The sequence below is a fragment of the Gallus gallus genome, chromosome 3, assembly GCF_016699485.2.
Source record: "Gallus gallus isolate bGalGal1 chromosome 3, bGalGal1.mat.broiler.GRCg7b, whole genome shotgun sequence".
NCBI lineage: Eukaryota > Metazoa > Chordata > Aves > Galliformes > Phasianidae > Gallus > Gallus gallus.
This window is the reverse complement of record NC_052534.1, coordinates 55,471,958-55,488,094: the sequence shown is the minus strand read 5'-3', so window position 1 is coordinate 55,488,094 and position 16,137 is coordinate 55,471,958. Positions and strand designations below refer to the sequence as shown.

At 36.8% G+C, this 16,137-nt stretch overlaps 1 protein-coding gene across 4 annotated transcripts in view; it reads right to left on the bottom strand.

Annotated features, from left to right (window-relative positions):
• Positions 1 to 16,137, bottom strand: part of HBS1L (HBS1 like translational GTPase) — a 65,190-nt gene that overhangs the window by 21,093 nt on the left and 27,960 nt on the right. For all 4 annotated transcript variants that reach the window (XM_001234090.7, XM_015284167.4, XM_046939184.1 and 1 more), the window contains one exon: positions 6,775 to 6,883. In XM_001234090.7, the coding sequence (XP_001234091.3) occupies positions 6,775 to 6,883 (109 nt within the window). The remainder of the gene's footprint in view (positions 1 to 6,774; positions 6,884 to 16,137) is intronic.

Here is a 16,137-nt window from a genome sequence, read left to right as displayed (position 1 = left end):
TAGGAGTATTTGCATTGTATTAGTTCCTTTCCATTTCCTGTATCTCAGGAAACAACATAGTCCAGCCAAGCTACTCTACTCAACAAAGCAATTCAAGCATTACAACCTAAACTGTTTAGCCTAGTAAATGTTCAGAATGAATGGAAGTTTAGCCTCTAATTATAGCCATAAGCTGTGACAGCCATTTTATAGTCCCCCCTTTCTTAACTCAGTTTCAGAGCCTAGCTTCTAGGACTATATCAGAATGATTTGTTTTGACACCTTTTTATAAGGCCCAAAGCCAAGTTCTTGCTCATAACTGTGAGGACCCCAAAGCAGAAATATTCATACTTGATTTTTGGCTCCTATTCCAAAACTTAAAGCTGAGATGCTGCATCAAGACTTGATACACGGTCATCATTTTCTCAAATTAGCTAAGCACCAAACATGGTTTATGTCATGCAGGTAGCAGGAGACAGACAGTATCTATGCTGCTGCATAATGAATGCACAACTCTGTTGAAAGTCTATTTACATGTGAAGTTATCCTACTAAAATTTTGTAAACCATTTAAAGGAAAACAGTATCAATCTACTGCCTTTGGTCACACACTCATGACATTTTTTATTTTGATTTGTTCCTCGGGGATTGGCGTTACTTAACATCTTTGTAGGCAGCATGGACAGTGGGATTGAGGGCATCCTCAGCAAGTTTGCAGACAACATCAAGCTGAGCAGTGCAGCTGACAAACTAGAGGGAAGGCATGCCATGCAGAGGGACCTGGACAGGCTTGAGAGGTGGGCTCAGGCCAACCTCATGAAGTTAAACAAGGCCAAGTACAAGGTCTTACATCTGGGTCAGGTCAATCCCAAGCACAAATACAGGTGGGTGGAGAATGGCTTGAGAGCAGCCCTGAGGAGGAGGATTTTAGGGGTGTCAGTTGACAAAAGACTCAACATGAGCTGGCAACGAGTGCTTGCAGCCCAGAGGGCCAACTGTATCCTGGGTAGTGTCAAGAAAAGCATGACCAGCAAGTCAAGAGAGGTGATTCTGCCCCTCTACTCCGCTCCTGTGAGACCCCACTCCTGTGAGACTCCACTCCTGTGAGCCCCCAACACAAGAAGAACACGGAGCTGTTGAAGCAAGAACAGAGGAGGGCCGGAAAGATGATGAGAGGGCTGGAGCACCTTCCCTACAGGGAGAGGCTGGGAGAGCTGGGGCTCTTCAGCCTGGAAAAGAGAAGACTCCAGAGGGACCTTATAGCAGCCTGAAGTACCTGAAGGGGGCCTACAGGAAAGTTGGGGAGGGACTTTTTATAAGGGCACAAAGTAACAGGATGAGGGGAAATGGCTTTAAACTGGAAGAGGGTAGATTTAGACTAGATATCAGGAAGAAATTTTTTACTGCGAGGGTAGTGAGACACTGGAACACGTTGCCCAGAGAGGTTGTGGATGCCCTCTCCCTGGAAATATTCAAGGCCAGGCTGGATGGGGCTCTGAGCAATCTGGTTGAAAGAGAGATGACACTGCCTATAGCAGGGGGTTTGGAACTAGATGATCTCAAAGGTCCCTTCCAACCCAAACCATTCTATGATCCTTTGATCCCATGACACCAGGAAACTAGCCATAATATGTCATCAAGTATAGCTTCAGATGAGCTCCAGTACATAACATCATATAGTGACAAGCCAAATATTCTTTATAAAAGATGCACTTGATTTCCTAAACTCTAAAAACTAATGACTCATCAGTTATAGAAAAGGGAGTGAGCTATTGCATGGAAAAATAAGTCACTACAGTCATTTGTGCTTTCTTTTGCTGGTAAAAGAAAAATGCATTTCTATCAGCCTGAACAAAATACCTGTTTGCCTGTTTGTTTTTAATTCCTTAAGTAGTACATTAAGTTCAAGCTGAAAAATCTACTTTGGAATGGCACAAGTATCTGCTCTAATTTCTCTTCAGAGATACTTTATTAAAACTGACTGAAAAACAAGTTGATAGAAAGCAAAAAATTCATAGGATTGCAGAACTGCAGAGGAAGTTTTCTACACATTCTAACAACATATTTAAAAACATCCAAATTATATAAAGCACACCAGACCAGTTTGGCCTGAACCGTATATTAACCTATTTAAAACTCGTTTGTGTTAGATGCCTTCCAACAAGATTAAATTCTTATCGTTTTTCTTTCCCCCCCCCCCCCAAGATGAAGCTCAATTCAGTGCCAGCTCAACATCTAATCACTTTCACACTGAAGCATTATGACGGTTGCTAATATGCAAAAGTTACAGTATAACACAAATATGATATTTCACATTGGTGTCATTTCTTTTTGTTAACATTCTAACTCTTGAATTACTAGAAAGAAGTAGCCAGATCAAAACAGCCTTTGCATTCAGCAATCCAGTGTTCTCTCCTTTGCAGCATCTGCATTACTTCCAAAACCAATTTTTCAAAAATGAAAAGCATTAAAAGGAAAACATTTAGATAAAACTTGAAGTAACATGATCCAAAAAACATGTTATCCTGTAGCTTTCCAAAGCCTTTTAAAAAAACAAAAAGATATTTTGAAAGTTGTTAGTAAGTTTCTAAATTCTACTTAGTTAGTAATGATTTTATTTTCTAGACTCAGAAGCTCAGATTTTCCCATAAGCCAAAGACTACGTCAGTATGAATTCCAAAAATATGATGAATGTGGAGTGGCAGAATTCAAACCACTTACAGCTCCTCAAGGAATCAAGAGCAGATAAAACAATTACTCTCTCATGATTAAGTACCTTCTGGTGTGACTACCACTGCCCTAGGATGCCAAAACGAGTATGTATTTGGGTGGTTCAAGGAAAAGGCACTAGATAATATACTAGTGAAATAATGAGCAAAACATGACTCTACCCACTAGGCCTTGCTACTATTTCAGGGGTAAAATATTTGAAACTGTTAGTAGACTACTCCATCTAGATTTCTAAAGGTTTCAGATAATATTACGTTCTGGAAATCTGAAAGCATCCTGTTCCATAATAGATAACAGCGGATTTCCCATTTCTATTTGGAGGAAGACCACTTCCTAACCATTTGCTTGCACCATTGCATAAGAACTTGTTAAAAACAGGCTTGACCACCACCAGTTCAGTCACAGATGTCCAAAGCTCTTACCACACCTTTTTCTTAGCAATGAGAAGACAAATGCCTGGCAAAGATCAACATTTAGTAGCAACCAGAACTGCCAGGAAAGACACTTCCTATGTTGTCTTGCCAACATAGACCGTAAGATCAAACTGAGTTAAGTGTTATGGGTACATCAGTGTTTTCTGGAAACAAGAAATCCTGAAGTATAACATATGCTGCCACAAAACAAGCTAAAAGACACTCATCCTCATGCAACTGTGTTTTTACTGAGGTTCACACTACCAGACATTCAACGAAGAACCTGAAAATTTACCTGCTGAAGATTAACTCTGCATAATTTAGCTTTTAAGTATTATTTTCAATCTTCTAGTCTGGATGCTTCATGAACTATTTTTATACAACCGACTCTTTCGGAGTACATAGAGTCATTACAGGAATGTCTACATTTATTTCCCCTTTCAAAATTATTAATTACACAATATTGGTCAGGCTGGTTAAAATAATGTCCCTTTTTTGCTCACGGTTTTTTCTGTTTTCCTTCATGATTTGACAAGAGAAAGCCCTGTAATTAATCCTGCTAGAGCACCAGAAAAACAGCCAGTCAGAAGTGAGCAAACTGCATTTTCCAGAGACAATTTCAAAGGCAATCAATGCCCAGACTAATTCATGGCTTCTAAGACCCCATTCATATTTTAATGAAGGTTCATTTATTATTATGAGGTCATGTATCATAACAAAATTGGAATCATAAAGACTGAGTAGCTACTCAAATAATGATCAGTTTTGTTAATGCTAGACCACTGTTTTAAAAAATGTGGCCCATGAATTATCTTTAAAATTCCATAAAAGTTGACAACAAAAACTAGCATACAGTAGAATCACTTTGAAATGGTGTCTAGACCAACAGCATGCAGATATCCAGCAGTGAGAGCATGGCAGTACAAACTGCAAAGGCTAACGAATCACACTTGCTTTAGAATTCAAGGTTATCAAAACTGCTATGAACAATTTATAATATTGTGCTTTCAGTCAGAGACACAAACTACGTACTTAGAAATATGCATTATTATAAGCCCTCTGCCGTACATTTATCAGTGCATAAGTAACAAAGAGAATCTGAAAAAATAATTTAAAAACCTCTTAGGCATTAATAGCATAAATCTATGGTTTTCCCTGAGAATTCATCTTCATATAAATTATCGATAAACCAGCAGATAAATGTATAAGAAAAAAAAACTCATACTTAGGGAGTTGAGACCGGGAGAAAGGTTTTCCTTTGTTTTTCAAGTATAGAAGTAGACACACAAAAGCTACCAGGTCATTACAGGCTTGCAAGACAACAATAGTGCTTCAGGTAACTTCAATATATTTAGCATAGACCTTACACAGAAACCATGGAAAAGTGCAAGTCAGGCTCCATCTGTTAGGAATCAGGCAGAGTAAATTACACTGTCCTAAGCAGAGAAGGTAAGATATGGTCAAGGCCACCTCCCTCAGATCTGTATGTCAAACTGCTCCAGTGGTCTGCAGACAAAGTAGGTCATCACAGGTTTGTACAAGTGTGATTCTTAAAACATGCAGATAACATTGCAATTTCAATTGAACCAATCAACCAATATGGCAGAAAGTCCTCAAAATCTCATACTATTCTTCAATAAACCACTCTATTCCTATTTACGCTAGCTTAAAAGTAAATGCCTAACATCCATACAATTTCTACAGGAATCATAGAATCACAGAATGGTTAGAGTTAGATTCAACCCCCTTGCTACAGACAGGGCTGCCAACCACTAGATTAGGCTTTCCAGGGCCTCATCCAACCTGGCCTTGAATCCCGTTACAGGAAAGGGGCACCCACAGCTCCTCTGGCAGCCTGTACCCACCACCCTCTGAAAAGAGTGGAGAAAAAGAGGCTTGTTCTTATTTAGCAGCACTGCTGAAATGCTAATCAAGTGAAGTGAATTAACTAAACATATTCCAACCAAAGATTTAAACCTGAATATATCAGTAGTAGCTTAGTTGTGACTGAGTCACCATTAACCTATCAAAGAATTTTTCTAGCCTACACAAGGAAACATTCTTATTTCATCCTTCCCTATGAAGTAGACACACTTACACAAGGTGGGGCAGTCATTAAATGAGAGACTAGATTCTGTATTTATTCTTATTAATAAACATTTCATATAGCCATTATTTTATTACAGCTAAAAAATGCAATCACTACCATCCCTACTGAGCTGCTAAAGGACTAAGTGGCACACTCCTTTTTCACTCCTTTATGATTACTTTTTATAAAATTATATCTGCATCATTTTATTATCACAAAGAACTCCTATTTAAGCAGGGAAATAGAAACACCAAAGATGAAGATTCCATTAAGTTAATATGATTCAGTCATTAGACTCACTAATCAGCAAACGAGAGAGGAAGAACAATATGTTTCCTCTTATGTATTGCAAATCTCAAACAGCACAGAAAGAGGATTTTGAAATCCCAGGAATTTTTAATTTACATTTTATTGCATCTAAGTAGCTGAAAGACATCAATTTCATTCAGCAGTGGCATTTAACAGTCTTAAGGATATAATGATATCAGCCTTACACCCCTGTATTAAATGCACTTAAGAAACTAGGTAATAGTTGGTTACTTTCTACACAGTTACACCAAACACGCACAAGGTAGTGTAAAATAAAAACCATGCTATCTTCTTGCTCCTCAAAATGCTTTCCAGATCAGAACTGCAAATATTGCAGCTGAGGTGGGGATGTTGGCACTGCTTATGCTCATGAGCTATTTTCCTGAGGATAACCATGCTATTTCGTGGCACAGAGTATGTAACTATAAGATTGAGCTCAAAGTCACAATAAGCATATCCAAACAAGAAAACTGCATTAAACATTATTAACAGAAGCCAGCCCAATCCTAAAGGAAAAGGCGGCGATGGAGGAGCCACAGAATGCTACATGCAGTGACATTTCATAGACTGTATTCCCAACATGCTTGACCTGTCCTTACATTAAAGCATTTACTGCTGATTACTGTTGTAGGTAGGTATTGTAGGTGGACTCTGATTCAGCATGTGTTTTCGCACTCTTAACAAGACATCTCCTCAGCAGTTCCAAGTTAGGGTAAAATTAGAATTACTACTCAATAACATTATTTCAGCTAAAGCACAAGGAGGACTGATTTCTTCTCTACAACAGTTGTACCCTGAACACCTGTTAAGGTTAATAAAAGCTGCAGAGGAAGACAAAATTTAGTCTTAAGTGATTATTTTCCCCATAAATTATTCTTAAATGTATTACTTCCTTTGAAGAACAAGCAATTACAGTTAAGATTTATTGATTTCATAATTCCACTTAGCGAACTAAATTTAAAATAAACGAACCCCAAGAATGTTCAGTATTCTATGAAGCGGATGTTTAAATAATCTGAATAGCCGATATCTCTCTACACTATTCATAGTGAAAGGATTTGTTAAACTCAAAACGTGAGGTACCATCTTCTGAAAGTAATTGTGAGTCAAACAAGAAGCTGAAATGGTTTGTTCTGGAGAGTGACACTAAAACTGCTGTAAAAATAGAAAGAAAAGAAGAAGAAAGCTTGCTACAGGTGCATCAGTCAGAAAGAAGAGCTACTGATGTACCTTGATGCAAGTGGGCTTGGCTTACCATGGAACTTCAAATCCCATCGACTGTTTCTTTCCAGACACTGTCATTTTGGTAACTTTCGGCACAATTTCAGATTCCATTCTGGCTGACTGGGAATCCCTTGATTTTCCTAGTAATAGACAAAAAAGTACATTTGAACTTGAAGTTGTGACTAACAGGTGTCACATACAAAGTTTAACAAATTACATTCCTTCTCTTTCACTCCAAGTTACCAGTCTGTGATAACTATGGAATTTCACATTTCAATTTGAATAGATGTGTCATACATACAAGAAACTGATCTACAAACATTTCTATTTTGAATATCTAATCTGCATCTCCAAGCACTGGATGTGACAGCCACGCCGTTTAATAGCATTGCTATTTTGACAGTAGCTCTGCAGAATGACAGAAGCATATCAGAAAACAGGAGGATGAAGAAATACTTTGCAACTGCTCATTAACCGATCAGGTTAATTCTTTCTTACAATTTTTCTTTCGTCTTAACACTGCTAAACCTTTAGGTACAAGGTGGAAACAAAAAGTTGTCTACCTCAGATACTGCTAACAGCAGCAGAAAATACAGATACTTCCCTCAAACTTGTAAAGAGTGCAGACTCAAACCAAGCTACATCAAAGAAGCCAAGCAAAACTTAAGCTAGCTAACTTAAAGGTAATTATGGAATGATAACCAGAACTGAACAACCTACTCCCTTTCAAAGGTATCATTTTTTACCATAATTTACATGAAAACAGAGAGATAGTAAGATTGATTTGGGATTTTGTGAAACTACATTCAACAGATCTGAAAGTACAGTTTCTTGGAAAGTTGTTTAAAAAGTTATTTACCCTGGGGATGAGTACCGTAAATAAAAATAGTAAACTAGTTCTTTTCTTTCCACAGCTACCTGTTTAACATGCTAAGTAACTCCTTTCTCCCTCTTTTAAGAGAAAAGACTTTCAGCTTTACAGTATGAGTGACAATGACTGTATTTCTTCAAAGATGTTATATACACAGGGAAAGAAAAACAATAACCTGAATTCAGAATTAAACCAAATGTTTTACACGATCTTTACCTACAGATGCATCTGAAAACTGGAAAAGTGCTATTAGTCTTCAAATAATACTCCAATTCTGATAGTGATAATCAAGTGAACACTTTGAATAAGAAGTTAATTTTTAAGTATCTTAGGTTACTATTCTAAGATGAACTATTGGAGCCATTGGTCCTGTTCATTCAGATAAATTCTTTATTGCATCCTAAAGTACTACAGCTACACCTCTAAAACCACACGATCATAGCTCTGTACAAGTTGTATGTAAAGTTGTGGTCAAGCCTGCTTAAGGTTTGTTTCAGGTACGGAAAAGGAATACCACAGACACGTCTGCAATAGCACACCATAAAAGCTGTTGTGCAACCTTTCAGATTTTTTTTTTTTCTTAAAGCAAAAAGCCAACTGTTTATTGAGGAATTCTTATTTTACTTCATCTTCATTTCCCTCATTTACCTTATCTGTTCATACTTATTTATGTTATACGCAGCCTGGAGATCTCTGGAAGAAGCAGCCTGCATGTATATCATTACTAATTGCAAACCAAGTGCACTAAATAAGGACAAAGAATATCAAGGGAAATAAAGGCACAAATAATGGTTCACATAAAATTACAAGTTTTAAAACTGACAAATAGTAAAGATTTAGGGAAAAAGTTCTCATAAATAATGGGCAAGGACTAACAGTTAAACAAAAATATTTTCTTTCATATTCAAGCACCTACACAGGTCCCTTACACCATTTTATTTTATTTTTAATGAGAACTTAATATTTGAGCTACAGTAAAAAATTTGCAGGAAACTTATGTTATTTTTTTTCCCATTTTAACTGAAACAATTTTCAAGCAGACAACAACTTCAACAACTGGTTAGACATGAATGTTTTACAGGTCATTTGAAAGGTGAATTATACTTAATTCACAGAAAACATCATGTTTGAAATCAGACTGCTAGGAACTAAGAATGACTACAACCACAATGAAAAAGAAAGGAGATTAATTGAAAGAAATCAATAAGGAAAACATTTGCCATTGTGTACTTTGCACACCTACAATACTTGATCACTTACAATCCATTAGCAAGATTTGTTACATTTGATCCAATATCAAAAGTCACCAGATTTTAAATAAAAGTTATATTATCTAATCAATTTATAAATTAAGTTTCACTCTGCACAGCTGCTGCTGTGTTTCAGATTGATCCAAAGTTAAAAATACTAGGAGATGAAATATATTCAACAAATCTAGAATTTAACATTAATTTCAAGAAAGTCAAATAATCACCTTCAAAAGCACTATGCTACTTGCTCACTAGAGAAAACCTGAAAGACTAAACAAAATTCACTAGAACTACCTCACTGACACAACACAACTTAAAATATTGCAAAGTGAAGCATTAAATAATGCACCTTGAAGAAACACGTCACACCAATCAAGTGACTGTGTTAGGAGAAAGGGTTCCATACGTAGAACACTTAGCACTGAAACACAGCTAAGAAAACAGGGCTGAACAAAAAGAATTAAAGCCCAAAGCATTCACACAATGCAACAAACACTGAAATCTAATGCTAGACATTAAAAACATTAAAAGGTGAACAAAGATTAAAAAAATAAAATTGCAAAGAGCAAGAGAAAATAAAATAATTGTTCACTGACAGCAGACAGGTTCTGCTGTCATTAAGAAAAAAAAAAGCACTGCTGTTTCAACATAGCTGGAGTAAGGAAGGAGACCAGGATCACATACAAGGCCAAACCAAACCATAGAGGACTACCCTGTAAAGGCAGCATTCAAACAGATGCAATAATCACACAAGAATTGTTAGTAATACCACTGGCAGAAGCATCAAACACCTTTTTTTTTTTTTTTGGCTCCACTGTTTTCACAACTAAGTACAATAAAATCAAACAGCTCATTTAAGATAAGGACCAAGCCTGATTTTGTGCACTCCAGGTGCCATTAGAGATTAATAGTTACAGGCTTCAGTACGAAGGACGGAAGCCTAGGAACGGAGCATACTTTACTATCTAATCTATCAAGTATTAGAGAAAACTGCACAATAAACCCTTATCCACTTTAGCAGACAAAGCAAAAGCTATTCAGCCCTTAACAGATCAAATGGAAATGCTTAAGTTGCACCTTGGAACTAAAAGGAAGTCAGTGTACAGTGCTGATACAATTCCCAAAAGGAACACTTCTGAATCAACAAGCTAAGTAACCTAAGGCAAGTAAATGTGCTACAACCCCGGAAAAAGTGTAGGTGCAGCAATCCTAATCTGATTAGGACAAAAGCAGATGCAAGAAAATTGACCTCCAAAGGAAAAGGAGATAAACTTCTCACCAAGAAAAGCTTGATAAACATTCTTCTAACCATACGCCATTTAGACATTCTTAAATGCAAAACATGCATTGATGCACCTTGCTTCAATGTTACATTAGGATGAGCCCAATACCAGAAGGAAGAGAGAGACCTGCACTGACGTTACTCAAGTACAACTGTGATCGTGTGTGACCAAACTAACAAACATCACTCCCCTTTATGCGTCATTTTGATTTTCCCTATCCTGTGACTGCCCTATGGTCTTCCAACTAAAGAGCCTTTTGATTTGGTCAAGAAGTCTTACCAGAGACACCTGCTGCAACTCGAAAATTATTAGTAGTACAACCCTGAAATCTGATGGCACAATGGAGTACTCGCAGACTGAAAAAGAGTAGACAGACATGCACATACAGCAACCAACTAAAACATCAGAGCAGTTCTTAAAACTGAAAACAGCCTCTCAGAGTGTTCATGGTGGAACAGGAGAAGTGCACGGATAAGCCAACCATCTTCTTTTACCATAATCAACTCCCCAGATTTTGGGCTTCCTCTATAAAAATGGCTCAAAGGATTACCTGCAAAAGATTTAAACAAACAAACCAGAAGATTATTTTACCTTCTTTACCAATTAAAAAAGACTTGAGAATTTACTTTTTCAGTGTATTTACTTTCTTTGAAACTAACAGAAAGGTAAAAATTGATCTTTAATTCTGTTGGAGGCATGGAAGAGTTATTTTTTAGTACTTGGAACAGTCAAATGTCAGTCTGCTCTTTTCCCAGGTAGATTAGAGGTGAATACAAACAACATAAGACTGCTAAACATCTAGTATCTCAAGTAAGAAACTTAAGTAAGAAGTGAAATAGGGAGGAAGAAGCGTTCACGCCGATACTGCAGAAATGAGCACTGGCATTTGGTGCTGAAGTCCACACTGGCTTATAGTTCAGATGACCAGACGTTTTAACACTGGAAAAAAAAATACCACCTTTTTCATATCCTATGCACAGACTGCTCCACTCAATTTGTTTCCCTTCATTAAAGTGAGTAACAGCACTGAAACCTTACACGAAACTGTATCATTACACTATGAATCCTGCTTCTGAGAAGACGAACTTTAATCTTTATGACACCTGAACTAAAAAACAAGGAAAAAAAAAGAAGATAGGAAGTATATCAAGGTGTCAAGCATGTCTGGCATCCACGCTTCTCAGATGGTAACTCCATTTATTTAAATCCAGGTTTACTCAACCACCAGCAGATAAAAATATATATATATATATTGTGCTTTTTGTTTATTTTGCTTTGGTCTGTTGTTTGTTTTGGGGCTTTTTTTTTTTTTTTTTTTTTTTTAGCATCGAGAGGCAGGAACCTTCGAACTTCACTTTGCCAGGAAAAAAACAAAATTAATTTACTTAAGCAAGTCCTCCCTCAGTCATCCAACTTTATGAGCATAAGCGTTACACATTTATATGAAGGTCATTCTGAAAACGCTGATCTAGCTTATTCACATAATAAATGCAGCATTCATGCAATCCTTTCCCTTTACTGATAGCTTGCTTTCTTTTTTCCTTGAACAACAAGGGTCTAAAACTCAGGTTTCTGTATGTCTCGTGAAATTACTAAAACTACTAATTCTGATATACACTTCTGCATTAAAGCTGAGTACTCCCTATACTGAACACTGCATGTTCTTAAGAATCCCCATAAATTCACATGTATTTTTTTGTCACAAAAAAATGAATATTTTTTTATACTAAAGAGAATCCAATTTTCATATTTCTGTGCAGTACCAATCCATTGTCAGAATTGGAAAATGATTTTTCAGTGTGAAGCTATTTCAAAACATTTTTTCCTAGTATTATATATATTAAAAATGTGTATTAAATTCTAGTATTTATCCTCAAACTAGTGATTCTAGTTGCAAACTTCCCAATAAAGTGCAGTAACCTGCATTACTCCCACTCCAGATAAACACACAAAGCAACAAAACACAAAAACATAAAGCAATAGCAGGGGAAGGGGTTAAGTACTGTGTAAACCAGCTGTACCATGGAAAAACGTACATGTAACCATGTCTTCTGATCTAGGGAGATATCTAGGGAGATAGATATCTATATATCTAGGCAGGGATATATATCCTCTGCCACAGACTTTCTATATAACCACAAGCAAGTCACTTAAACCTCTGTCTACCAACCATACAGCAACATTCACCAATTTCATGAAGAAGAAAATGCAGGACACTGACCCTGTGCTTCATACCATCACATCAAGAGATTGTGCCAAGTGTTTAATTACTCAATGAGTCGTGAAAAGAAATAGTTTATTTTTTAGTGCACTACTGGTGGTGCACCTCAGTCTATTAGCATTAAGACCAGTACAGATAGGACACAGTTCTGTGTGAAAAACAGATTTCATCATAACAGAGGCCTACATCACGATAATACTTTTCTTCCTATATGCTACAATTTAAAACTTTAAGGACCTAAAATTGAAAAAAAATATATTCCAAACATGGATTATCCATGAGACAGCAGATGAAGAGGTGTCAGAGTGATTACATATAATCTCATGCTCTGAAGAACCTACCATCCATTTGCCCACATGTATACAGGCTTAGATTAATATTTATTACATACAAACATCATTGTAATGATCTATTTCAAAATATAGATTACAACATGCTTCAAATTGTTTCTATTCCTTCATGGAGACCATAGAACTCATCAGCTGCTAGTCTTTAAGTTTCCCTTAAAAACAGAATAATTGTATTTTTCTCCATTCAAATGCCACAGCACACAAGAACAACTTGAGGAACTATTTAAAAAAAAAGTCATTAAATAGCTGCACAGCACTGAGAGTTTTTTTTTTTTTTTTTTTTTTTGTATAATTAACTGAAGTATTCGAAACTCATGAATTCTATAAACTGCCCTAGAATTTGCAGCATAGTTCACCTTGCCAAAGCACACACTGGATCTTTGGTGGCAGTGGTACCCAGTATTATCAACATATCATAGCACTGGGAACAGTCCCAGAACTCCAGGACTCTGACCATGTCCTACTACTTACACAAGTACATAAAGCAACAAAGGGTGAAAAAGGAAAGGAAAAAAAAAAAAACAAAACTAGTGATTTAGGAAAGTCTCTCTCAATCCTCTATTATAAAGTTGCTTTTAAAGGAGCAGCCAGAGTGATTGCAACTGTAATGAAACTGCCATTTGTCAAAACTCAAAATAAAATGTCACTCCACTGTCTTTAAATTATACCAGCTTAAAATAGATATTTTAGGGGAAAATATGACATTATACTATTATGAACGGCAATGAACAGTGGATGTTAACAAGCATCTCACTCTCATGAAAATAATACAACAATCTACAGAAATAAAAAAGGCAATATGCTAAGTTACCTTCTACAGTACTTAAACACACCCATTCTGAAGACATTACTGAAAACAATTCCTCAAACAAGAGCATTTAGCATTTTCTCTTTAAAAGAAAGGTTATTTCCTAATCGAAACCACAGTCAGGGTTTCCAGGTAACTTCATCTTGTTGTTGTAAGTACTGCCTTCTCTGTAAAAGTTCAGATGGTGAATATGACTTTTTTCATGAAACTGGGAGTAGGAATTTTCAATGAAAAAATGCCAAAAATAATTTACTTATATCTGACTATAATAATTGCTTCATTTTTAAGGTTTAATAGTATGTGGGGAGGGGGAGGACATACACAGGAATATTAGTTAACAGCTTGCTCTTCCTCCAGCATGGGCCAATTCTTTGCAGCCCCAACAACACAGACCTGCTACAGTTTACTAGCCCAAACCTGAAGGTGCAGAAAGAGCTTGCCTTGCTATAGCCAGTTGCCACAGCTGCATGTGCAGCAGACACTATCAAGAGAGGCTAGCAGTTTCTCTTGCTACAGTTAGCTGGCACTAGACATTGCTCAAGGCTCGCTTTCAAAGCTTACAGCTTCTGGCTAGTTGAACAAATGAGTTTTTGCAATTAAGAGTTCAAGTAAGGTGTCTTCCTGAGGTCAACTTTTTCTGATATAGCTAAAATGAGGAAACCGGAAAAGAGCAGGCACAAGTTTATTTTCAAAAAGGGCAGCCAAAAAAATATAATTTGCCTAAATTAAACCATTCAAGAGATCTTTTTACCTCCTGAAAATCAAGGATTAGAAGTATCAAACATTAAAAAAAGAGAGGAGAGCAACAGTGAAAAAGTTGAGATTACTTAAAAACCTAAATTGTGGAAAATTTGTGTTGAAAGCAGAGAATGCAAGAGGACACATACTGAGAGACATAACACAGAACCTAGGCATGAACAGAGGAAGCAGAAGAGGATCAGAACTGAATTGAAAAGGACCTCAAAGATCATCAAGTTTCAACCCCCCTGCTATGTGCAGGGTCGCCAAACACTAGACCAGGCTGCCCAGAGCCACATCCAGCCTGGCCTTGAATGCCTCCAGGAATGTGGCATCCAAAAACCTCCTTGGGCAACCTGTTCCAATGCGTTACCACTCCCTGTGTGATGAAGGGTAAAAAATGGAAACAAGATGAAAAATTCAGAGTAACATGAGGAAATGTGTTTAGAACAGAAATAGTAATCAAATGAAAAATTTTGAACATGACTTAACAAATTAGAGAATGACACACACACTGAAGTTAGACCAAGTTGAAGTGGATGGAGTGGAATGTTTTCTAACTAGGCAATAACATATTTTCCTTCCTGTCTGGACCTTAGCCAGAATTTCTGGAATCTCACTGTAGCCTTGCCATCAACATTTTCTCTCTAACTGAACCCAAATGATGAAGAATCTAGCAGCCAGTTACTGATCTATTCTCTTGCTCTTCTTATCAGAGACAAGTACCTTCTAGCAGAACTTTACTAATTGTGAATTTTATATTCAAATTGTGTGCCTTCAAATACTCAAATATTGCTAAATTAACATTAACATAACACTGTTGGTTGGTTGGTTTTTTTTTTTTTTTGTACTCATTGCCACTGTACCTGCAGGCTTCACAAGCAACTTACTTTCACCATTATAGTAGGTTTTCTTATTCAGTGTCATTATTCCACTTGAGAAAGTAACTTGGAATATCTGATGTCCCAGAAAAACCTAATGACTCAGAGAATGGTATAACGTATTTTACATGCCAAATTTCTTACTGACCTCTATCACAGCCGCGAATATTCAGAGCTTTAAACTCTTCCCTGTTTCCAGATGTTTAACGTGACACTCCAACCAGCAATCACCCTGAAGTCATGTTTAAACAATATATTTCAACAACAGAACCCACAGTTCAGTTCTATATGCAGACCACTGATTAAGTCTTTTCATAGACATGGCTATTTAGTCTGCAAACTGTGAGTGTAAACCCGACTAGATGAAAGAAAGACACTGTCACTGGAGTAAAACTCTCATTTCAAGATTTCCAGTTTCATTAAGCCAGCACCGCCGGAGTAAAAGGAGCAGAGGTCTACTGTACGGAAAAGCAGACTTGTGGGGGGATGTCTGTCTTCTAGAGATTACACAAATATCAGCTGTCTCCTTTTGATGTTTTCAATACGAAAACATTTAAAGGTCCAATAGGAATTCACAACTATGAAAACAGTGACTTACTCATCCGTCAAGTTCTAGATAGTAATGCCCCTGCAGTATTTCTCACGCCTATTGTGCCTATTACTTATAGCTAAATGGGCTAAAATTCAATCCTTCACATAATTGTAACTCATTGCAACTCATCCTGTAACTACTGAAACCATATTTTTGGTAGGTGTATTTCTTGCATTACTCTCGAGTAATGCCAGTGACATCCCTTCTCAATCCGTAACCGAAGCTACAATATGCTGTAAAAATAATTTACGTCTTAGACATTTGCAGTTGTTCTGTACCAGCACCTTTACTCTCCCACACAAACAACTAAATCGTTGGTGGTGTTTTCTAATTCAACGAATTTTTCTTAAATGACTGTGAATTGTCTTTCACTGTGATTTAGAAAACGCTCAGATCGATA